This window comes from Amphibalanus amphitrite, unplaced genomic scaffold, assembly GCF_019059575.1.
Source record: "Amphibalanus amphitrite isolate SeventyFive unplaced genomic scaffold, NRLGWU_Aamphi_draft 000143F_arrow, whole genome shotgun sequence".
In the NCBI taxonomy this organism is placed as follows: Eukaryota; Metazoa; Arthropoda; class Thecostraca; order Balanomorpha; family Balanidae; genus Amphibalanus; species Amphibalanus amphitrite.
The window spans coordinates 414,268-439,856 of record NW_024881638.1 but is presented as its reverse complement, the minus strand read 5'-3'; the positions used below and the strand labels follow the sequence as shown (position 1 = coordinate 439,856).

The following is a 25,589-nucleotide window of genomic DNA, read 5'->3' as shown; positions in this document are numbered from 1 at the left end:
GCACACCAACAATGAGCATTAAATCCGAAACCTCTACCAGGTACCTAGGGATAATTAAATTGTGATTCAGGAAAATATTTCACATCATACAAATAAAAACCTTTACTATATTGAAACTGAAAATGTGATGCTGATCCAGTGACCTAAGGGTCTCAAAATATAATAATGAATTAATCTATTATAAATTTGGTGGTGACTGCCAACTGGCGTTTGGCAGCCTAGACCTTGAGGCTTGAAAGTGGCCTTCCTTTTCCGTTGACTCCGATCCTCCAGATGGAAATGATATAAAGGATCATTTTTATCTTATTTCAAATGAGCCAGTCAGCAAAGTGGCCATACTATTTCAGCATTCACACACATAATAGTTGACTGTCAGTCTGTCATGCTGTCAGTGTTGTGAAGTAACGAAGGAGTTGAGTTTTGTTGATTATAAATTGTGATGTTATGTAAAGGACTGGAAAATGAATGTGAAAACTATGGAAACATATTGGCAGAGTATTGCCACCTACTATCAGGTCATATGGATAGAGAATACATTCAAATTAATAAGAAATGCCAAATATCAAGGTACTCAATCACTGATAGCAGTGGACTATCATGTTTTAATGTCAATTATATGAAAGTTAAGACTGAAACTACCTTTTACTTCATCATACCTAATGAAAAATTGTGTGAAGAAAACATTCACAGCCTCTTTGAAGCACTTAGACCACTAAAAAACAAAAATTTTCACGTAAATATGTTGTGTCTCTTTCCCTCAAAACATCATATCGGATGGCGCCACTTTCGTCGACAGTTACTTATCTGCACGCAAATCGAGGAAAACGTGAATTGATTGACGTTTACGTGTTTCCAAACTTAAAATCACAGCATATTCAAACTTTTCAGTGTACCTTTTAACATCTAAATATAACTTAAACGATAAAAACTTACCTTCAACACAAGGACGACGACAGCCACGCGACCGGAGACGTCGCGACGAAATAAACAAACGGCGCCGCCAAATGAAAAATATTCTCCGATATTGATATGGGTGATGTGAAATTGAGTCGCAATCATTTTGGGTAGTATGAAAAATGCTCTTTTCAACAGAACCCTAGTAAAAAACGTGAATGGACAAAAAATAACTTTTATTTCGACATAAATATTGGCCTGTTTTTAAGGCATCCTGGTATGCCGTAAGATTTCGACCTAGAAATTGGTGTTCCCCCAATCATTGAAGCTTGAGCAGTGAAAAATATGAAAGCCTAATCTGTTTTGCATCATTAGTGATTCTCCTAGGGTGTTGCCATTTCTCCCTAGGTGTTGCGAGTTGCTTTTGCAAAACGTGTTCCTGAAACGGCTCAATTTTTTGAGCCCTCAGCATTACGCCTATGGGAGCCTCTGACGTCACACGCTCAATATTTTGAGCGCTCAATAATTTGAGCTTTTCCCCCTTGTGCGTGGGACTGATATGCATCTTCTGCTGGACAAATCTGGCTTTTGATTGGCCAAAGTTAGATACTTGCTTTCAGTTGACACTATTCACACCAAAAAAGTTAGGTAATGAACAGGATTTCTGAAAATTGCCAAACAAAGGAAAATCGTCTCTTGCAGCTTTTGTCGTTTGGATTTTCTCGGGGATGTTGTGTGGGCAGCCGCGCATTTCAGTGATGATAGAAACTGTTGAGAAAGAAATGCTTGTTTAGAGAGTTTCGTTGTCTTCTGGCCTTGGGTATGTTGCTTTTCATTTTATGCATTTTTGACACCTTTCACTTCGTGAACTACCTACATGGATTTGTTTCCTTTGTTTTTGTTTTACCTACCTGACATTGTCAGCTTTGTGGAAAAGGAATACCCAATCACTATTATTGCTCCTTACAAGACTAGAAACAAACTAATATGACCAGATAACAGCAGAAACACTATGCACTGACTGTAGAAGCTAGAATACCACAAAAAGAAGTAAAATATGCATAAAATGCAGATGGAAAGCTCCCTGGTCCCTTGGTGATAATCAGTAAATTGCCACATTGTAAATGATTTATTGAGCATTTTGCAATTTTTTTTTTATCAGTATAGTGCAATTTCCCAGCTCCTCAATGGAGGAACTCACATGAGGGCTGTTCACGGGCCCTGTGTGTGGCGTGGCCAGACCATATACAGCCTTCAAGCTCCGCCCACTGCGTCCCTACATCAGCCTTCCGTCACCGCACACAGCGACCGCTGTGGCCGGTTGGGACTGGCCGCAGCGGACCGTCCACCACATGCAGCCGTGACGTCTGAACCGCCTACCCATCCCCTACCCCCTATGCCTGCTGCACACACCTCACACACTGCATTCAGCAGTTTGTGGTGCCCGTGAACACCCCTATGGTCTATGCTTATCATCAATGACATTGAGAGATATGCAGGCATGTAATCTTTATACATGACATTTGTTTTATAGTCCTATATCTGCTCAAGCAGGCCTGTTGCAAAACCTTGATTTCACAGCTTGTATCACATATGTTGGGCATAGCGTAAGCAGCTTTAACTTCTTAACACAGGAAACTGCAAAGTCCTGCAATCTTCAACACCCTTTGCGTGTGCCAATGGTAGCATGGAGATCAAGATGCAGGTTGGATTTATCTCAAACTGGGTGCTGGGTAGTGGGCTACTACTCCATTCTGCATTTTCATACAGACCTATAATCTGCTTTTCCTCATATTATGCGTTCCTAGTCTGCATTATTGATATCAAAGATAGCACATATATTGGATATTCTTCTGCAATGAAACTAAGTGTTTTGCTCATATAGCTTTTGTTGATCTTCAGCAGGAGTAACTGTTCGATGCAATGGGTCAGGGGAGCAGCAAGCAGCAGGAAGACTTCCTAACTGAGGAGGAGATTGAAGATTATCAAGATCTTACATACTTTACCAGACAAGAAATCATTGTGTGAGTGTTCTACTATTTAGTTATAATGGGAGTTTTATAAAGGATTTCAATATCAGTCAATATCTATAGTTTTTCTTTTGTTGATTCAAGCATAGTTTGCTGATGATAGAAAAATGATTGAAGTGAGATGCTTTTGTCAGCTATAACCTCTGGCCTCTGCCAACTCTCATTTTTTTGCTAACTATGTACTGCTGTCCCTCCCAGTGCTCACAAGAAATTCAAGGCTCTTGCACCAGATATCGTGTCAGAGAACAGAAATGCACGTCTGGAGATGAGTGTGATGCTCAACTACCCAGAACTGCGAGCCAATCCGTTTGGCGACCGCATCTGTAAGGTGAGCACTGAGCATGGCTCGCTCGAATGATCGAATGCAATCGAATCTCGAATCGAATCGAAATAACAACTATCAGGATCTGTCAGAGGAGACTGATGAGGTGTTTTGAATTGATATTTGTACAGCATGTGCATTGCACAACGTTTCTTGTTTTCAGTTGGTTCAGCTGATGTGTACGAGTACCTATGTGATCTCCGAGACGTTTGACCCGTCAGAATAACTTAATCATTTATCAATAATGACAGATTCAATGCTTCTATTGAAGGAGGGTATGGTATTAAAGCCTTCTAATGCATCTTACGCGAACCTAATAAATCATCCAGGCCTTACTTATACCGACCTAACAAACCTCATCTTGCACCCCAGTTGGGTTCCTCTTCAGCTCAGTTTGGATGCGGCCTGGACGAGTTTATTGATGTACGCACCGGCCAATGCACGCACGGGGGTGCAGCATCCCTCCGCTTTCCTTGGCAAGCCCTCCACGCTCACCAACCCGAGTCCGACCCTCTCCCTCGGTGTCGGCAGGTCTTCAGTTCCCTGCAGGACGGCTCCTGCACCTTCGAGGACTTCCTCGACATGATGTCCGTGCTCAGCGTGCACGCGCCCAAGACGGTCAAGTCCGAGTACGCGTTCCGCATCTTCGACTTTGACAATGACGATATGATCGGCCGTGAGGATCTGAGGGAACTCATCAACCGGCTGACGGCGCCGCAACGCATCACCGAAATGGAGATGATGGTACGTTTGGAACGTACCAACATTTGTTAATAAGATGCGCCTTCATTTGATGCACTGTGCGTGTTTAACTGTCCAAATATTGATATTTCATTTTTTCGTTTTCTGCACAAGTCTTTGCATTGTGAGTTTTTGCGAACAGTATTTCAAATGCAATGGGATTGTCCTACTTGATTTGATGTTGGCGCGAGTGATGCGTGCATCCTAACTTGTGATCTTTTTTGGTTTGCAGCAACTCATCCAGAACATCAACAATGAGTCTGATTTGGATGACGATGGCATGCTGTCGTTTGCCGAGTTTGAGCACATCATCTCCAAGTGTCCTGACTTCACAGAGTAAGTTTGCGTGAGGGGAGTGGGCGTTCATGCAAAGGTCTAAGATTTTACGATAATTCTACGATAATTAACTTAGGTTGTAATTTCACCTGTTGTTCGATATTTTGCTGTAATCGGCACGGGTGTTGTTCAGGTAGTTCAACTATTGATCAGCTTATCTGAGCAAAGAGAAGACATGACATGAATCTTCTAGTGCGAGTGTGGTTATTCGTCGAAATAACCCGTACTAAGTCAATGAATTTACTAATATTTTCATCTCTTTCCAGCTCCTTCAGTGTGAAGCTTTAAGCGCTCAAGACGCAGCTGGCTCAAATATTATTGTGAGTACTCAAGTCTAAAAGATCTTCTTTATATGGGTCTGTCACCACTGTCTTCTGATGCCGCCACAACCACCTCTGTCAGCTGTTTCGACCAATGTCACTGGCGATTGACGAGGCAGCGCTAGATATGTGTCTGATATCACGTAGCTCTTCTGGTTCCATTGCTCTCGACTATCACTGCCGGCACGCACAAAGAAGCCACCACAGACTCCCAGCAAATGGACGTATGCTCAACATCTTGGGGTTGAAGGCAGTGGCCGAGGCACACATTTTGTATCAACTGAGGATATGATATGATATTCTCGGGGGCTTCCTCCAGCATGGCACGCACTTTGTTCAAACTGCCGGGATCAGTTTACGATATTCCACAAACATCATTTTTTGTCGCACTGGGTTGTGAGTTATTGACAGCTGGTAAACCTACCTAGCTCAAACTGGGGGAGAGGTGGGGGTAAACCAAGGGGTAAATGGTGGTGGGTGTTTAACAAATCTTTTTTAAACTGGCAATGATCTGAAGGGAAGTTTGCAAGAAAGAACGACATCGTCTCAGTGGCTACTGTAAAAGTTATTTGTATTGTGTTGAAATTCTACGTACCGTATATGAGGTTTAGCTATTGCTAGATTGTTTCAGGATGGTATGAGTGCGGATTTTGTTATGCGTAGGTTAAATAGAACCCCGTGTGTGTAAAGGTTGTGGTTGTGTCGCTTTAATGCATATTGGACCGCGATGTCCATGTAAAGCAGGCTCTACAAACTCCATACCAGGAAATGTGATGTTATCGTTCCATTATAAAAACATTTCGTTTTTTAAGAAACATTATCTGTAGTGCAAATAACTTGCCGTTAATGTTTGACTAAGCATCGTTGTTTTGAAAATTTTGGTGTCTGTTTTTGATGTAGCATCTTTTTTCATAGTTCGTCTCGGAAATATTATTCAAGATTGTTGTGGCGGATATAAACTCTCGCATTGATGGTCCTGTTTGAAATTGTTTATAGTTTTTTTTATTTCTTTATAGGCTGCTTAAACATCCATATATTTTGCAATTGGTAATACGTGTATGCTGTATAATGAAACTCATGTGTCAGCGACGCCACCTGGAGGACCGTCGTTGTGGTTAGTTTCAGTAACTGACCGGGAGGTGGCTCTAGTGTTCGTATTTGTGCCGTAACTCTATGGCTCTGTTCGGCCTCGCTTCCTTGCGTTATTGTTAGTTTGATGTGAGAAAGGCCTGGCACCTCGGTGGTGGTGGATATCTCAGTCGGGTTAGTCATTATTCCATATCGACTCTTGCCTGGTTATGGGATAGATTGGTGCCAAAGATAGCGGGGAAGCTGTTCACTTGTGTTTGTCGCGGTTGAAGTCACCGTTCAGCTGATGTTAGCATTTGCGGTTGATTGTGTTTGATTTGAGTGAATAGCGGCGCACTGGCTCGCTCAACGCATTTTCTTGTCACTTTGTTGAGTTTTTTTATGCGGTCCAAGAGGGTAATCTAGGGCGCTTAATGTCGTAGGCTAGGCTCAGGTCAATATTTGATCGCACTTCAATACACGCGATTCGAAGCAGACTATGGCATCTGAACAAAGTTGGTGGCTTTGGTTACGGTTATGATACTGTGCATGCGTTGTTATATGTTCGTTCACGTTACCTAAGACCAATACAATAAGCACTTCGGGTTTCGTCACTTAGATGTTTAATGTTTATTCACCTGCATCTGCTTATTTACAACAAGAAACACGGCTTGAGCAGAGTCGGCTATGTCAGTAGCCTCATTCAACGAACCGAGCTTCATGGGACGAGGTCGGTTGATATTTGATTATTACAGAAATAACCTTTACGCATTGACCTTTAAACTTGGCGTTAAATTGTCTCATGCGTTTTTTAACCGCTGATCGTTCTCTTTCTAATAGAACTCTCGATTTGCACTTTGTAGCGACACAGAGAAGGCACATGTTCATGAGATCGCACTACACTCTTTCAAACCCTCTCGATTCTCGGATACACACTCAAAGCACATCAGCTACACACTCGAATCATCCAGCGAATCATTGCTCATCTTTCCATGCCTCCACAGTCCACACACTTCGGCTTCTAAAACATCAGTCCACCGCGCACGCCGCGAGCCTCGTCAAAGCTCTTTAAGCCGCCGCCAGCTGGATAACGCCAGCTGCCATCGCTCGGTTAGACCAGTGATATTCATAGCATCCGTAGGAAGACAACCGATCTACACAGGATCAGCCAGCTGATCTTCGTAGATTCGGACAGATGATCTTTGCGAAAGATCACACGATCGCCGCTAGGACGGTCATATGATTTTCGAAGAATCAGACGATCTCCGCTGGGTCAGACATGATCTCTGTATGATCGCTTGCTCTCCGTAGGATCAGACAGCTGATCTCTGTTGAACCAGTCAATTGATCTCCATAATTAGACCGATCGTGGACGTCTGTAGCCTCTTGCCTCTGTTTCACCTCCCCACCTACCCTGGCGCCGTCTTCAAACCTTCATCGCTACGCGCTGTATCGTACGGAGGCGGCGGCGACGGCTATTCGTCTGTCGGCAAAGAACAGAAACAAGGCTCTCAATAAACGATACCGGTGCTATGGCGGCTGGCCGGGAACCCTGGAACACAAAGGCAGCATTATAGAGCCTCGTCAGAGCGAGGGTGTGGGCGCGGCTGGGACAGAATCCCGATCGACACAGGCGTGTTGATATGAAAAGACCGCAATTAAGGAGAAATCAGATTACGCATGCGTGTAGTCATCAGGCGTGTGAAATGAGGCGTAAATGCGGGAATGCTAAATAGGGTCAATAGGGACTAAGTGGGCGTGATTGGCGAAAGACATGTTTTACTACCACGCATCATGCTTGTCGAATAGTGAAATGAATGGTTATTGCCATATAGAAGAAACGAATTAAGACTTTATACTGTGGTTTTCAGAACCGGGAACTACATGTTCATTGATCAAAGGTACCATAGTTCTTCATCTCTCCGTTGATCGCTGTTTCTCAAAACTATGCAGAATAATGGTAAAATGTGCTAGAAGTTTATAGAGTGAGAAGTTGTCATTCCTACCGTACTTGCCCAGGCTGCCGGGCGTGCGACGGGCTGTCGTCTACCGGCGTTTGCTGTACCCGTCGAGCGGCTTGAACTGGGTGTAGGTGTACAGGTGTCCGTCTCCGTACCCGTACAGCAGTTTCCCGTGACCGTAGCGGTCGTAGAAAGGGTACCGGTACCGCGGCCTGCAACAGTGCGGTACGGGTGAAAAGGGGGGCGCCAGGCGGGGAGCGGGAGACGACTCAAAACAACGCGCCGCCCTTCTGCTGGGTGTGCTCCGCCTGTTGAGCGTATCACGTCTGTCTAGAAGGCAATGCGCATCTGGTCTACATAGAGCGCGCGCCGCCTCTTATTTAGAGCGCACGTCGCCCCTGTCTACAGCGAGGACGACAGGTGCCTGTCGTCCAGAGGGCATCTCGCCTCTTAGAGCGCTCGCCGCTTCTGTCTACATCATGCCACCTGAGCGTGTGTTTGTTTGTTTGTTTGTTTGTTTTGTTGGGTTAGGCCCTTTCGGTCGACAAGACCATTGCAGAGCCGGAAGGATGATAGGAATTAGGGGGAGACATTGGTCTGGGCAGGCACCCTAGTGAGTCGCCGGGGCTGAGCCCGTCCAGAGGACAGGCCACCCAGCCCCAAGGCACTCACTGCACCCGGCTACGGGGTGCGCTCCCTCGGGAGCAGCGGTGCCGATCCAAGGGAGCAGCCCGCATGAGATAAAGTTGCCTGTCCAGCCCGGAGTGGGGTTGCGGCGTGGAGGAGAAGGATTTCAGTATCCTGAGGATAGAAGCACGGAACAGTGCCTGAGCGTGTGGACTCCACACTGTGGAGCCCAAACGCCCTCCACACTGTGGAGCGCGTGCCGCCTCTGTCTAGATCACGCCACCTGAGCGTGTGGAGGGCGTGCCACCTCTGTAGCGCGTGCCGCCTCTGCCGTGGATGGGTCAGCGCTCCAGCGGACGCCATTTTCAGAACCTGGCGTTTTCCTGGAAACCGGTTGGCTATTTTCGGAACAGAGAATCGTGGTTGATCTGGTATAGGTACTATTCGATAGTGAGGGTCGAGGGACATGACGTACCGCTTTCGCTGTCGCGGTATTTAAGTGCTATCGCGGATCGCCATTTTAATGTCAGATAAGCGCCAAGCAATTTATCACTGTCGCATTTTTACGTCAAATGCTCTTGTTCTATCGCTATGTATGTAATTTCTTACCTTTCAGACCAGACGATTAGAATCATTTATTATTGATTAATGATTAATTTTTGTAAAGCAAACATTCGAAAAGAAGAAAATACAAAGTGGTGCCTATTCCACATGTCACATGTGTGCCATCGACGAAACTTCCGGGCCATGTTAATTAACATTAGCATATCGTCTTACAACGGAACGGAGCTTTACGTAAGCTTGACATCTGGTGCAGTTTAGTGTTACTGTTTTATCGCTTGTTTTGGGAGCTAGTACTCCTCTCTCTGATAGCTGCACTTTGACAGCCGAAGCACGACGACCCTGAATGAAAGGCGGGACATCACACACGTCAATTCCGTCATGCGTCACACATCAATTGGGTTAACTGCACTGGAATTTATGTACTGAAAGGCTCGAATTTCGGTGCTCGCACCTGGGCCAGGGGTATTAGGAAACAGTGGTAGTATGACTCGCTGGAACTAATGAAGTCATATGCATAGAGCAATTATATTTTACTCAGACTGCCTTCATGGCATGCTTCTGAACATACAACTTTTACGTCCATGGTTCTCCTTTACTTCTGGCAGTTGAAAGGAGCGAGACTTCTCTGAAACGGACGCCCATTACTCACCTTATAAACAGTAGTGCTAAAACAGCATAGTCTCACCTCTGGTAGTAGGGGTACGGTATCTGCGGTATAGCCAGGAACCGCTCCCGGGAGTAGGACTCCTTGCCGACACGGCGCAGAGCGTGCATGGCGCGTGGTACCCGTATCCTGAACCGTCGCCACCTTCTGGCTGGTGTGCTGGGCGGCACCAGTGTCACCAGGATCACCAGCAGCACCAGCAGCCACGTCAGCGGCACCTGCACACACGGGGCACCAGGTCAGCGGGCGGCACGGCGGTCACAGTACGGTGATTAGACGGAATTTTTATAGCTGGGTGTGTGGAAGCAGGGTAATGTACAGGTGAACGACTCGTTTGAGCTGAAGATTGCCACTGGACTACGGGAGAAGGAATCTACCGCAATGGTGTTTAATTAGATACTATTTTTAAACTAATTGAAAAGCCCTTATGCTCAACTTGGTTCATACTTCATTTTGCCTTTTCCAGTATTTTGCGCAACTAATATTTGTTCTTAATCACTTTTCGTGTCTGGCCTTGTGTAGCATATTTAGCAGGACCCAAATGTTATACAACCAATAGTGTTTCTTTTGTCGATCGATATAGGATGGAGAGATAATTGCGGATGCGGCGGAAGTGCGCCATTTTCAGCTCTCTTCGGAGCAGGACTTCCGGAAGACTCCGCGAGTGAAAGTGCTTTTGGTTGGAGATCGGCGTGGTTTTAATGGGACCGCCGCACCTCTTCTCTCCATCAGGGCTTTGGTGCTTCCTTCGAGTTCTTTCGAGTTAGAATAATTGTTTCGCTTCTAACTACTTTAGATGCCAACGAAGTTTGCACTGAAATTAATTCATTTTTGCTATGAAAATGACCACGGCGTGTAAGCCACACAACAAAATAGGTAGGTACCACTTTTAATGCGATCCCCGTTCTGCTTGTTCAGCTGCATTGGATGGTCGATTATTCCTTTCCACATTATCGAAGTCCAAACGCTGGCCGGTTCGGCTGCACCTGCTCTTCCGCATGCCGCCGCGCTGTCTGCTGCTCTCTCCGATATTACAATGCTCTCATGTGTGTGCCGCTTGTTCCATTGCCTACATGTGAGTCCGTTGCATGTGTCATGTGAGCCTGTTCCACTCCGCTCTCAATGCAAGCCCGCTCTGCTGTAAACAAGTGAGCAGTTCCACTGTCCACTTGGGTCGTTTGCTTCACTGTCCACATGTGTGGGCCAGTTGTGCTAGATATCTACATGTGAGGCCACTCCACTGTCTACACGTGAGGCCATTCCACTGTCCACATTGATCTCGCTCCTCTGTCTACACGTCATCCCGTTCCGCTGTCCACATGTGTTGTCCGCTCCACTTTCCATACGCGTCGCCCGCCTCGCTGTCCACCATGCGTCAGTCGCGTGCCATGGCCGCCGGCCAGCTGCGGCGCCGGTACCGGCGAGTTACGCATGCCGTGTGTAATCACCGGCCAGTCGCCTCGCGCCGCCGCCCTACCGCGACCGTGTTCTCGGCCGCCCCCGCCCCCGCCCGCGCCCCTGCCCGCCGTGATTGCCTAGACCCGCCAGCGAGGCGCGCAATCACACGAAGGTATGGCGACACGGCGGAACGGGCAATACAGAGTGACAAAAGCGCAGAGCTATACGGTGTATGCAGCAACACTACACCGGACTCACTGCATGTGCACAGCAAAGGTGTCACTCCAACTGTAAAGGTGAGGTGACAAAGGATCAGAAAGAGTTCATTGAACACCGCGGCACCAGCTGATAAAAAATCAGCAACACCGCTTCAATGCATGCTCCACCAGGCTGCCAGCGATATGAGCGACGCCGGACTTATTTAGTTATTTAGCGTCGCACACATGACTTTGGGACACAGCACCAAACTTTGGAGACAGAGACGTTCCGCCGTGCTAACTACACGGTGATACAGGATTTGTGATAACTGAGAATCGGCTCTGTACCACGGTAACATAACAACGCCATGCCACTATAGGGGACATACAAACTGATACAGTGACACACCTCCAAAGGATGCAGTGAGTGCTGCACCAGCAGATGCCGTGAAGCGATACCGCGGCGGTACCAACTACCAGGCAGGCAGCGGTGATAACAATAAAGATAACAACACCGCGTGGTCGACACAACGATATAAGGGGCAGAGTGGCCCGGGCCGGGCTTGGGGAGCGGGATCACATCACCTCATATTTTGGGCGGTAGCCGGTCAGGTAATGGGACACCCGGTCAAAGGGAATTCCTCTCTAACCGATGGGGCTCAATAGACGGGCACCTCTGACCGAAACGGAAGGTGACTCGTGTGATTTGGGGATTGTGTTGGACGAGATGGACGTGAGTGATATGTGGTGCGCTATCTGATTTCGGATAATTTATTGTCAGGTGATTTAATTGAGTGTCGTGCTTCGATAAACGATCGCTAATGGGCGATTTAGTGTTGTATGTGGCATAAGATTTGCTACGCTATATTGCGTGGCTTTTAGGCGCGCTTGCTTTCGCATTGAGCATGATTTATTCGTCGCCTGGCTGCAGGTTGTTTGTATGCCGACATTTATATCCGCTTACTGGACAAGTGATACATCATTTCCGACACTTACCGTCACTCATCTTTTTGCTGTCATTTTTTAACCCGTAACGCGTCTCGCATTCATAATGCTCGCACAGACAAGCATTTACGATGCATTGTCCACGCGCTCCCTGGCTGAAGGCGTGTCCTGGTGCTCATGGAACCGCTCGGAAGTCGGATTCCGCATCTGTTACCATCCACTCTGCTGCCGGCGGCTGGGTAGGGAGGATGAGGCGTGACAAGTCGTCACCCGGCGGACAGCCGGCAAAAATGTCTTCTCGACGCTCGTCAGGAACATGCCGGTTTTTGGGAGAAAGGACACGCGTGACTTGGCGTTTTCTAAATAGGTGCTTGTGTGCTAAGAGTGACAGTCGGCTATATGTGCCTTTACTGCTACGCATACCACTGCAAAGTGGACTGAAAAGATCACCCATCCGGGTGGAATTTTGAATGTTTTCGAATGTAATCAAAACATCTGCTTAGCATCTAATTCTGTTTATATACAAGCCTTAGGACTCCTATACAAAAGAGAAGAAGTGCAGTGAAACTTATCTATAGCTCAATGAAACGGACACCATACTCGTACAATACACGGAACACTGAACAGCGCTGCAATTTCATGTCGCGCCGCTCGAGCTAAATCACTGCGAACGGTCCACAGCACCTGGCCACTCCTCCATGTGCCGTGATTCAGTGGGAGCGCGCCGCCGCGCCGTCCTCTCTCGCCAACTATCGGCGCATTGAGGTGCGCCGTCTGAGGTCCGCGCCCGGTCCACGGGTGGCCGGCACGGTTTCAGCACCGGCCGCCGCCCCCAGGCTGCGAGCGGAGCGGCCTGGATGATGTCAGCCCGACACCCAATCGTGCCTGACGTGAAACTTTCACTACACGAAATCCCACCGATGAACTTGAATTGCGCCAGCGCCCGTGGCGAGGGTCAGGGTCTGGGCAATGGATCTTGCTCGGCATGTGTGATGTTGTGCAGGCGTGACGGGCTGTGCCTGGGAGCAGCAGTGCAGGCAGGTGCGATCGATTAGATTTATTTTTTAATCAACGCGTGTGACATAGCCGCGCATAGTAACGTGGAGATAGGACTTAGTTACTGATCGTGTCGTCCGCACTATGTGTCAGACAAATTGTGTTAAACGAGGGACGATGTGTAATCATTCAGAAATACGTTCCTGGATATGTATAGTATGTTCTCACTCGCATTGGAAACGAGAATGACAGGAATCATGTGTGATGTGAGTGTGAGCTGTCATTGTAAGATAAACCCAAGCGCATGGGCACAGCAATTAGTCGTGGGAAAAGGCGTGGGAAAACACAAGTCCTTACATAGAGGGCATGCGAAAGGCACGCGCCTCTGAATGGGAAGCGATGAGAAGGAGAAAGGCGCACGGAGAAGGACAATAAGTGGACGGAACTATCATATGCGAATACGAATAGAACGTGGGTTGATACTGCAAGGAACTATGCGCAATCCGCAGGTATTGCTACTGATCTTATGTGCCAAGCTCTAAACATGCAGCTCTGGGTCACCCAATATGTACATACAGGGTGCCTCAAAAGTTCGCATACAGGTACCAGCCATGCTTTTTTGTCAATAATTCTGAATAAACGAGAAATAAACAGTCGAAATTTTGCATGGGCATTGGTAACAACCTTCCCCCAGCAGTCGCATTGTTTTCAAGCGCATCCGACCCTTCATGAGCCCACAAAAAGGGTTCATCTCTGACCATGGGTCAAGCATGAAAATGGAGGTCGCAAAATCGCGTCGGCTGAGAAACTCTCTGTTTCAGGAGTAATGGGAATGGTTAAGTCGGAAATGACACATGGCAAAGTGTCGGCGAGGATGAGTACAACATGATGATCATCTAATAAAAACGGTGGCTAAAATTTTTGAAGGACAAAACCATGCGAGACTAACAGCGTTTTGAACGACCCTCGTATGGCAGCAGACTCGTGCTCCGGAAAGCAGCTGAAAATGAAGGCATAACTATTGAAAACTGACAAGAAGCTCACAGACAGAGGTTACCCAGTTTCAAAAATTGCAGGTCATCGTAAAATAAAGACAAAGTATCATTTGAAATTGTTTATAATGTCTAGAACGCTAAATTTTTGGGGAAAATAACACGAAAATCATCAACACCAAGGACAACTGACACTCCAAAAGTGTCAATTAATGTAAAGTTTTATCTTACGAAGTTTCAAGAGGCAGATCTAGAGCGAACAGCTTTCTTTTAGACACAAAATCCCGACAAAACCACACGATGGACAGGTTTTGGCCGTTTACAAAGCAGAACCTCTCCTGAGGAAGACACTCCGCAACCCAGCGAAGGTCTTGGCATTGGGAATGACGAGCGAATGGGATTTGCAAAATTTGCACAATGTGTCTAAGAAACAGATGGCCGACACATTCTTCTATGATATGCTGCGAAAATTTTTCCCCTGGCACTTCCCATTTGTTCAGGAATGGGGTTGTTTTGAAAAGGAAAATGGTGCTTGGGAGGTCGGCGCCAGTCATTCATGAAGGAGTTAGCGCCAGAGAAGACCTACAAAATACTCACGGATGGTGTCGATGCACGCTGTCGGCTTTCAGGGAGAAGCGGATGTTGCCGGGGAGCTCGTCAAACCTAATTCCGACGCAGAAACTGCAGGGGATTCCCTTACAAGAGCTTGAAAGCTGGTAACCTTTTATCAGCCTCCGGCAGCTGACGGAGCGACGAAAATCGGTATGGGCAAATATTTTTGGAGATACAGCAAAGGGTTTGATTTCCAACCTCCCGAATCAGTTGTCAAAGCATGCATATTTGTCTAGTGTGCACACAGACACAAAAACCTTAAATTTGTGGCCGGTTCTTATATGCTTTATGGGCATGGGAAATGTGTATACGAACTTTTGAGACACCCTGTACATGCATTGCAATATGAGTGCATTGTGAAAAGCTTGCTTTACATTCGTTGCACCACAATGACCACTCATGCACCCGCGTACCAGTTTGCTCACAGCTGATGGCGACATCGAATGCTGCCTCGCGGGTCGACGGCCATTTCATGAAAGGTGTCAACCAGCTAACTGACGTTTTGTACAGTATCCAGGTATTCAGAAACATATTACACAGGGTCAATGTTACCACGCAATGAAGTGTGGGAGCCAGTCTGCTTCTCAGCAACTCAGCAAGCTGGTTCCCATGGGATTGGACTCGGTTTACGATGAGAGCAATCTTTACGTCCTTTTGATAGCCAAAGCTGCATCGAAGCGGTTGCAACCTTGAAGTAGCTCATTCTTCAAGGTTGATGCGGGATCTCTACGGGATGGCTCTACATTGAAGATATTCTTTTCTAGCGGTCATTTTCGGAGGATAAGCGCGACTAGCGCTTTTTAGACGTTTATTGAAGGAGACCCTTTAAGTTGTGACTTTTTGTAAGGCATTCGATGTGTGTAAGCTTAATTTGAAAATATTGCTGATGGCTCAACCTGATACACCGAGCCGATCTTTGGTGTTCGGTGACTGCTGGCAAATGCAGCGCACCCAATATATTTGGTTATAATGCAAAAGGCTAATAGGAAAGATGCCGGCTCCTTCAATTTTTACGTGGCATGCAAACTTGTTTGCTGTTCCCCAAGCTTTTGATTTAAGCCAACAATTTTATGTCATAAAAGATGATAAAATGTCATCTTCGATTCATAAGTTTATTAACTATTTACCAGAGATTTGATGCGAGCTTTACCGCACATTTAATCGATTGATCAATATACAGGAAAATCCCAGGCCGGACTCGTATCATGAACAGATCACATTACAAATCTCCAACTACAGAACGCAAAAAAGTATCGAACCCACCTTCATATTTCCCGCTGCGTTTCTCCTCCGGCAGCGTTGGCTCTGGTGACCCGGTCCGTACTCCCTTGGTGCCTCTGCCGCACCTCAGCCGTGTCCTGCGCCAGTGTCCTGTCAGGGACACTCGGCACGTGTCCGGCGCCGTGTCTCGGTGGAGCGGTCGCTCGCGGCACGTCGACAACCCCAGCTCCCGTGGGACACTGCCACGGCCAGCGCAGCACTCTCGCCTCCGCCGTCGCGCCCGCGCGAGTAAAAGTGATTCCGACGCCGCAGACTGGAGGTCACAGCCGCCTCAGCCCTCGGGCTGATAACGCAACCCACGCCCCGCCGCCGGCGCCGCCGGCGCCCTCGCGCGTGCGTGTGTGTATGTGTGTGTGTCGGGGGCGACGAGACGCCACAAGCAACCGCAGCGTCCCGGTTGAAGATGCGTCTGTGGTGAGCGGCGTCACGCTCTGCATTCATGCATGAGGTCGTTTGAGATGTGTCAGCCGCGGCGGCGGCCGTCTGGTCGAGGTTTTACTTTCGTTGGAGCGCCAGGTGCGACCTTGTCCCCGTGAGGTATGTGGAAGCGCTCGCTGCAGACGCTCGTCTTCTGTGGAACTCTATCCACCTGACGGATGACGGCGCCTGTGGCGTATTCGATTGAACAACGTCCGCCGTTGCGAGCGATCGGCTCGTTGCGCAGCCGACGTCTTGTGTGGCAACGGTGACACCAGACGGGGGCCGGACCGGCGCAAGAACCGATTGACCTGACATTGCCAAGATCCGGCCGTGACGAAAAGGGGTTGTGACGTGGCGCTCCATGAGGTCAGTTGATGTGTGTGCGATCAATAGGCGGATGTCCGGTGATATGTTGGAGTAGCATAACTGGAAAATCCTGTCTGTAGAGAAAAGCATGTCCTCTTTTTTATCACATCTTCTGCAAGCCTCGGTATTACCTCATCTTGTTAGATGCTGTTCTTCCTCTGAATATCAATTCACAACATCCAGAGACCAGCGATTGTACAGCCAGAGATTGTCAATGAAAGAGTACCACCACCATCTCTGGGTTTAGTTATCTGCCATTAGGGCCTTGGGCATTACACTTTATTTTAGTGTTTCTCAATCACATTGTCATTATGCATGATATTGTTTGGCAACTGGTTGCACGGGCCAGTTAAATTGGTTCAGTGGTTACAAAAGATAGATTCCCTGACAACATTTTGCCTAACATTTCTTCACTCTTCCCATCTCATAATTATAGCAATTGCAAATGCAACAACACCGCATCTTGGTACGTTTAACTACTTGCTACATGTGCTGTAAATGACTGTAAGCCCCTCCGGACACTGTCCTTACTATATTGCACTGTCAAAGCCCTCATCCCGTGAGCCCTTGGCTCGCGCGGCTCTCGACACCCTTGCTGCGGGCAGCTCATTGAGATTCGAGCAGTGTGTGCGCACCGAGCAACACAGATCCCCACTTTCACTTTTATTTGCATCCCGTCATGATGGTGTACAAGTCACCACCCACAGGTGCACGTGCAGCAAACACCACACATTCCTTAGGCAACTGCAGCTGCTTCCCAGTCGTGGTGAGACGAGGCGACGGCATGGTGGGCAGGAGAAGCAAGTAGATGAAGAAATGATGCAACACCGGAGAGGAGAGACGGTGGGAGAAAGGTAAGATAATCGAATAGTTCGATTGGAGATGTTTTGCTCATCGAACTCGGTGGTAAGAAAGAGAGAAATGTGCGAGCGAAACTGGTAGATCGTGTTGTCTTTTTGTGGCACAGCTCGCCTTGTAACACGATCGCATGCAGATGAATCAATGTTTTTTGAATTCATTGAATCATGACTGTTGTCTTGCATAGAAAGACCAAGTTTCACTAGCACTTACGGACCGGCGGTAAGTATTCAAATGCTCCTCGAAAGTACTACAAGCCGGCATTATCCCGCCTCACCCCATGGATCCAGAAGGGTATTTTCGAGTGCCGCCGGGCTGATTACTGACAAAATCTGACGTCTGCAGCTAAGCCCGATTTCTAAGATCACTCTCAGCACCTCTGCGGTTTCTTTCTGCCAGACACACAGACAGGTTAGTGTTCTAAAAGCAATTGGAATTCTGGTACCGGCGTGAGCCTTTGACTTTGTTAAATGTTCGCAAATATTGACTGTTGTCTCAGGATTTCTGTTTGGAGAGTGTGACGAACCGCTAAGCTGACGAAGAGTGGTCATGAGAGCCGGGTTTGATCCATTTTAGCGCTGGCTGTTTACTGCCGACGGAGATGTAGGGGAAGGTGGGGTAAGACGGCCCAGCGGGGCAAGACGGACCACCAGCCCTCCCGGCTGAACCGCTGCTGGTATCTACTGCTTAACCCTATTAGTGGCAGGCTCCTGGCTACCCCATATTAGTGGCAGGGGGGGCTGTTTACGACCCCCCCTTGATATCTCGAGATCTAACCGGCCGATTTTCAAAATTCAAACGGCATTCGGCTCAACGAGATCTACATTTCTAAAAAAAATAAAATTAAAAAATGTCAATAGGGGGGTAGAGGGGGGTAAAAAGGGCAAATTGCAGATACATTTTAGACTGTTTATCACGGCCAGGTTTCTGAACCAATCTTAACGCAACTTTTGCCGATCGATAGAGAATGAACCAGGAATTCACATGGATCCTAAAAATATGCATTTTCAAAAATCATAGGCGGATACAGATCATTGAGATTGGGGGTACACAAAAAGTATAGTAAATAAGGTTTTTGTTGGTACTGTTTCTAAAAAGGGTGGCAATGGTCTTGTTATGATACAATTTTCTTATGAGAGAACGACTAAAATTGTATTGGTCATGCATAGGCGGTGTCAGGGCACCTATGTTGGGAGGAAAAAAATAACCCCCTTTTTTGGACGCCTGGATCCGCCTATTATAGCAAAAACGTGTCAAAAGAGGATGCACAATAACTTTGTATATGTTATCACATGATACCTTTCATTCACTGTTCGTAAAACTGGTGCAGTGGTGCAGCATCGTGATCTTCGCCCAAATGACTCGCTTCACGAATAGGACCCCCCAATTCCCAGTGCTCTGGAGCCGCCCCTGGTAAAGTTATGAACTTGAAATTTTCAGGGAATGTGCCCAAATAGTTTTAGGAAAAGTCAGAAAATTTCAGCATCGTAGCTTCAGCGGTTTCGGAGATATTCCCGAAAAACCTGAGGGGTGGATAAAAACAACCCCCCCCCCCTGCCACTAATAGGGTTAATGCACTCACTATGTTTGTTTTCCTTCGTAACAATGGCCACCTTGAGCTCATGCTGCTAGGATGCATAGCCTTTGAGTTATTGAGAAAAATGTTGTTTTTCGTCAAACCGATCTAATATAAGAGGTCTACGGGTGATTCAATTACGGCGCCTTTCTTGCATGATTAGTTTCTGTTTTGTACCTAACTGTGAAGAACAAAGTTATAAACTTAGTTATAATCACACTTTAGGAAAGGCAAGGTTTTGCAATGTTGGGCTATTTGACATATACGTCATGATAATGACAGAATTTAGATTTGGGGCAAGACGGACCACTGTGGTCCATCTTACCCTGTGGTGGTCCATCCATTGTACCCTGCATATGGAAAGTTCTTTTCCAAAGCATTGACACAAGTTTAAGTAAGCTAATTTTTCAGGAAGGAGTCTTTGTTGCATGTGAGCCATGCATGCAAGTGCTCAGTTAGCATGCATTCATGCCAAACGACAATCAACACACACGTTCCCAGCTTTTAGCTGCACTTCCATCACACATGAGTAAAGAATAAAGGCTCATTTTGTTATTTTACCATTCTGGTTACTTTTTCTTACAAGAGTACAGAGCAGAAGTGTAACACACATGAACGGATAGCAGGCACTGCTGGGTGGTCCGTCTTACCCCACGTTTTTTCTTGTCTGAGTTTTTGACATGTCCCTCTTTAAGAGCATCCACCACCTAGATGTCTTTAAGTTGAAATTTAGTCCTTACACATATCAACAGAGGAAGGATTAAGCATTCCGAAGACTATAAATAATATGAATTACGAGAGCAGTGTAGCAAGATATGCGGCCTCAAACCTTAGCTGGTCCGTCTTACCCCACCTTCCCCTAGAAGTCACGCGACACGCTGTGGGCAAATGCTCGAATCAAAGTTCTGTCGTCTATCAGTATTATGCGATTTGGCGGCAGCGGCTATTGTAGAACATGCCCCCTAGCTCCGTTTTATCGATATCATACCAATTTCCTAATATGTTATCTGGATTCTTTTCACTGCGTTCCTCATATCTGAACTATTCCTAGTCATTTCAGGCTCCTTACATCCGCGCCTATACCCGTTGAACATTTTCCGACTCCGGCCGACTACTGCAAACCTTCCTTTTTTTCTGGTCTCTGCAATGTCCTCTGACCAGTTTAATTCAAACGGACCCTGACCAGTCTCACTACCAAATTTTCCTCCGACCGGTCTGCAACATTATAACTCTTCAATCCTCTGACCGGTTGCCCCGGTACCCATCCCTGACCAGTATGCACCACTCCCTCTTTTGACCGGTCTGCGCTCAAACCGTTCACTGACCGGTCACGCTCCATCCGTCTTAGACAGGCCACACTCAATCCTTCCTCGACAGGTCGCGTTCTAAGCCTTCACTGACCGGTCGCGCCTCACTCTTCCTCCACAGATCCCGCTCAATGCATCAATGCAATACAATGCATCAATGCAATGCAATGCTCAATGCATCTTAGACAGGTCGCGCGCTGACCCTTCACTGGCCAATCTGCACGAATCCTCTGACCGGTCGCGCTCCGTCGTTCCTCAGCACATTCTGAAGGCCACGTCCCGTGCAGGGTGTCTGGGCTGACCGCCCGGGGCCACACTCCTGCCGCGCTGCGCGTGGTGAATGGACGAGCACCGGCCGCCCGGAACGGTGGCCGAGGTCGCCTCCAATTATCCGTCAGAGCCGGCCGGGCGACGGATGTGGGTGAGAGACCGCGTGTGAAACTCGACCACCGGAGGGGCCAGTGGCTGCACCTGGACGCATTGTCATTCATGCGGTCAATGTGAGAAAGATGAATGAGATAGTTTTGGGAGGAGAGAATATGCATTATACGGATATGTGTCATGTCGTGGCTCCTAAACGGTCAAACATTATGAGCTAAAACACGCACAAGACATGCATGGTGACACAATGTAATGACAAATGACAAATGGCAAATGACAATATGGTGTGAAATATAAAAGCGAAATCCGAGCTATGAGTACTGAGCAGTGTCTATTATATCACGGTACATTTGACAGTGCCTTGAAAGCGTTCAGCTGCAATAAATCACCGCCTGATTTCAGAGGCACGCTCTAAGCGGTAGCTGCACGAAATGATATGGCCCAGCGAGATATGGGAATAAAATACGCGTTAGGAGATGGACCTTGACTGTTGGAAAAGATGTTGGTTTTCTAGACTGTACTGCGCTTCTTGTTTTTTTTTTTTTTTAGTTCCATGTAACACGAGTGAGAAACTCTTTAGTTTCCTCTGCCGTATCGGTTTTAGTTCGGCCTGAAGAAACAATGACTTTTTTTGATTCGGTATCGACTTACCAACCGGTAAGAGGATGGGAACGGCACGGTCACTTTGGCATATAATTGATTGTCTGCTCTAAAGTCTATGTCTCAGTCTTGTTAAGCATTCCGACCGAAATATGAATGAAATTTCCGAACCAGCTGGCATGTAACTCACCATTCTCTGTCTTTTTCCCAATTTGAAGTCCCTATTTTCTTTTTGCAATGTCATTCTTTTAACCACATGTATGGTAAATGACCAATTAATATTTTACGCATCGACAAATTACTACTACTAGACGGGCCACCCATCGTAAAACCTTCCATATACCCTCTGATCGTCAATGGCCCACTTCCAGCATTCCGTTCGTTCCTGCCCGGCAGTTTCGCCAAACCATTTCCGAACTAGGAAGGCAGAGAGCACTGACGAACGGAGAGAGGACGGGAGCGGCCGACTAAAAAGGGCGTGCACACGTTACACAAGCGTCTCGAGTCTACGTGACCTGACGGCGGCATACCAAGATCAGCATACCAAGGCCACTCCCGGTGTCGGCCTGCCGGCGGCGGAGGCGCGAGCAGCTCGCCCACCGCGGCCCGCACATCTGCCGGCTAGAAAGTACCGCTCGGCCTGGTGACGGTCGTGTCGACGGCGGCGGCTGACGTAACTGTGGCCTCTCTGTCGACGGTGACGGCGCCGACTCGCGGCCGGCCGGCCGGTCCTGCCGCCGCCGCCGCCGGCGACCGAGCTGTGTGGCAATCGTGGAGGAGCTCGAACTCGGACGACGCTGGACGCCCGCCTAATGATTGACTATTTTCTGGTGTCACCTTTTCGCGTTAATGTATGGGTGGTGTGCGGTTCTCAGGTGGCTGTTAACGCAGTCAGCCGGATATGATGAATGAACGATTTCATCGACCTCTTTCTAAAAAAAATATAGTTGAGCCGGATATAGAAGTTTCCAGAATTTTATTTAAATATTTTTGCATACAATGCTGAAGTGGTTGAATGTGCAAGTGCCTGCTAATGCCCTCAGCTTTTGTAGACGTGTGCACTGTTTACTTCATCGTCTTCCGGAGGTAGCTATAACCTGATAGAATACGGTATTCGTCATTCGGCATTCAACTCTCACTTTTCTTGTAGCCATCCGTTCTCATTCCAATTCTTAATTTCATGCTCACTTTCTCGCCAGTATGGAATAGAATCACGCCTAATCTGTTGGGCCACCGAGGTGTTTACACATCACCGGCAGATGAGAGGCGTCCCTTCCAAATTACACGCTGCCTGAACTGCTGGGCCCGGCGCCGCCGGCAGCCGCACCGGCCTCCACAACAGCTCGGCGCCGCCGGGTCCAGAGGGCAGGGCAGTGCCCCGAGCATTAGCGCCGCTCCAGTGGCTACGACCCTTCACACGTGCACTGACCCCGCCGCTTGACCCCGCCGCACGGCCTTGAACCTGGCCGGCGGACAGGTCGGCAATCTGCAGCGGCGCCGGTCTAGGGGGCGGGATTCCGGACGCAAACTGGAAACCCGAGCGGAGTGTGATGAATGGACGGGGCGGGAGACTTATGGGTCCGGCTCTCGTTATCGCCGTAATCGCCGATGGTAATCGCCCAGCTGCTGTTCATGCGGTGGGCAAACTACCGATGGGGGATGCGTATCTGTGTATGTGTGTGAATGATGGAACGATGATGATGGCTGTTTGAAGAAGCGGAGTGCTAGACAGATCAAAGAGAAAGGACGGTGTGCAGTGAGATGTTTTCTGCACACGAACGTGTGGAGGTGACTCACCCCTACGTTTGCGTTTGACTTATTACGCGTGTGTATGCGTTGAAAAACGGTTGCGCACACGTGTGATTCATATTTCTGAAGCAAAAGAGAACGCTTAGGAATAGGAAGTGGTAGCAATTGGTGAAGTTTATCAATGAAAACCAAAACAGGACCATGTTTAGGGTGACAAAGCCTATTTTGCAATCAAAGTGGTCGGTTGAGTTCTCTTTGGAATGAAAATGAACGGAAAGAATAACCGCTGCTCGCACTTTTGCTTACTTGCCGTAAGAATGTTTTCAAAGGCTGACAAATGAATGATTTTCAATCAGCATGGGTACATCAAAAATAGGTAAGTAGCCGTATCTAGATCTTTCAGCGTTAAACCCAGCGGCAAGCATCCGCCAGTATCCATCACCTCCTATCTGTTTGTATCGTAGCCAGCTAGCATTGCAGTCTACTGACAGCGATACGTTCGTGTGATCTATTGCAGTCTCCGTCCTTCGGTGCTAGGGGAAGTTGGGGGAACGCCGAAGACTTTTTTTCTGACGCCCGTAGCACGCAAGGAAGACAACATACGCTATTCTTGTTGGCGTCATTCGAGAGGCCAGTCTTTTGCCTTTCAAACATACCAGGCGCATTTGATGAATTCGCATACCGTTAAGCGCACAAACTAAAAATATCAAAGAAGTGACTTTTTCGGCGTTGCCCCGGACTGCGGGGAAAGCCGAAAATGGGAGAAATGATCTACGGGGAATGCCGACATTGATGTTTTGCCATTTTATCTCAAACTTTATCCAGCATTCATCAAAGCTGACACACGTTTCAAGAGCTTGAGGACGCGGTGCACACTGGAAGTTATAATTGTGTGATATAATAAGAAAATGCCAGGTAAATCATTCCTTATAGGTAACAGGCCGTTGTGTCGGTTGAAAGTGTAATTTGTGTGACTAAAAATACGCGTTGCTATTCTACAGCAGTAAAGTTCACGTAGCGTGCTTTTAACACGTGCGTAATCGCACGTTTTCGGCATTACCCCAGCCAGCCATACTTTCATTTGCAGGCCCATAACTTTTCAACGTGCTGTATAAATTTCAAATAGGCAGCACACTTATGCAAAGACATGCTAAAGATTACTTGACCGAATTGGCCAGACAAACGGTAGCATAATGAGTAAAAAATGCAGCTTCAAAGACGCATGTAGTACAAGGGAAACGTACCTTGAAAACGCTCTTGGCACCCTCACAGTCGAAGTATTCCGAATGACGACTCGTAACAAACATGCGATAATTGTAGTCACTTAAGCTTCAGAGCATCACTGACAGGTGGCATCCATGTCTTACGGTTTTCGAAATATCTCGAATTTCGACTTTGCCCCAACTCCGGCATTGCCCCAACTTCCCCTACTGTTCTGTGTGCTATTGCAGTCTCCACTTCGTCTTCATCGTGCTACTGCCGTGTGTTATGTTGTAGTCTCCGGGTGTTGTTGCTATTGTTGTGTGCTCTGTTGAAGTTACCGACATTGAATGGTGCTACCGCTTTATGCAGCATTGCAGTTTCTATTTATTAGTTTCAAGCATTAGTGTCACTGTTTTGTGCGACGGTTGCAGTGCCATGCGTGTTTTATGCATAATACACGTTGGATACTAGTGAAAGCCGACATCATTACGTAGACTATAGCATGCATCGCGATGCATTCCATGACGACACTGTCACCTTGCTGTGACACTACTGCTTCACTTTCGTCTACCCGTATTCTTACGGTGATTTTGTTTTCATGTAGGTGACATGACTTTGACAATTTACGCTACAAAAGTCTCAATAGCCGGCACTTTTGCTCTAATGCACCAGAGTCGACACTGCAATATGTGTAATGACATTGACACTCTTATGTGAGCCATTCGTTCTTGTTTCAGCGTGCAAAGATAATAGCTCCCTGTGGCTCTGCAGCCACGTCCACGCGGCGTCTTGCAGAACGATTATAGGCTAGACTGCAGCTTGTGCAGTGTGCAATGTACTATGTGCATATAGCTCTGATGCCTGAGGTGGAGATAAAATACCATCTTTTCACTTGGTCACTTAGTGTATATCAATATTGCACTGTGGCACATCAGAACCTATTAAAAGTTGCATAACGTTTCGGCACGAGCCACGACTACTGCTGTTCGAGTAGTAAATTAATCTTGGCTCTATGTATTGCTGTGAGAAGTGTCACGATGAAGTTTTGTGATGACCTGTGATTCGGTCATGTGAGTTTTTTTAGCTCCAACAAAATGATAAGAAATCAATGTTGTTAAAGTAGAAGGTTATTGTAGTGCATAAGCTGACACATTTACGTGTTCTAATCCGATGAGTAGGCC

At 47.3% G+C, this 25,589-nt stretch overlaps 2 protein-coding genes across 9 annotated transcripts; one reads left to right on the top strand and one right to left on the bottom strand.

Annotated features, from left to right (window-relative positions):
- The first annotated feature begins 999 nt into the window (after positions 1–999).
- Positions 1,000–6,317, top strand: LOC122382598 (calcium and integrin-binding protein 1-like). Of its 6 annotated transcripts, none has more exons than XM_043368146.1 (6): positions 1,000–1,033; positions 2,797–2,918; positions 3,123–3,252; positions 3,778–3,990; positions 4,220–4,323; positions 4,590–6,317. In XM_043368146.1, the coding sequence occupies exons 2-6, from the start codon at positions 2,818–2,820 to the stop codon at positions 4,609–4,611; spliced, it is 570 nt and encodes a 189-aa protein (XP_043224081.1). In that variant the 5' UTR covers positions 1,000–1,033; positions 2,797–2,817; the 3' UTR covers positions 4,612–6,317. The 6 variants fall into 6 exon arrangements, with proteins under 6 accessions (XP_043224081.1, XP_043224080.1, XP_043224083.1 ...); XM_043368145.1 differs by lacking the exon at positions 1,000–1,033 and adding an exon at positions 1,439–1,714; XM_043368148.1 differs by lacking the exon at positions 1,000–1,033 and adding an exon at positions 1,445–1,542.
- LOC122382599 lies at positions 6,318–16,359 on the bottom strand. Of its 3 annotated transcripts, none has more exons than XM_043368153.1 (4): positions 15,931–16,359; positions 9,549–9,745; positions 7,727–7,884; positions 6,318–7,194 (listed from the first exon to the last, which is right to left on the bottom strand). In XM_043368153.1, the coding sequence occupies exons 1-3, from the start codon at positions 15,934–15,936 to the stop codon at positions 7,758–7,760; spliced, it is 330 nt and encodes a 109-aa protein (XP_043224088.1). In that variant the 5' UTR covers positions 15,937–16,359; the 3' UTR covers positions 6,318–7,194; positions 7,727–7,757. The 3 variants fall into 3 exon arrangements, with proteins under 3 accessions (XP_043224088.1, XP_043224089.1, XP_043224087.1); XM_043368154.1 differs by having other exon boundaries at positions 7,718–7,884; positions 15,931–16,178; XM_043368152.1 differs by having other exon boundaries at positions 7,723–7,884; positions 15,931–16,167.
- Between the last annotated feature and the right edge of the window lie 9,230 nt (positions 16,360–25,589).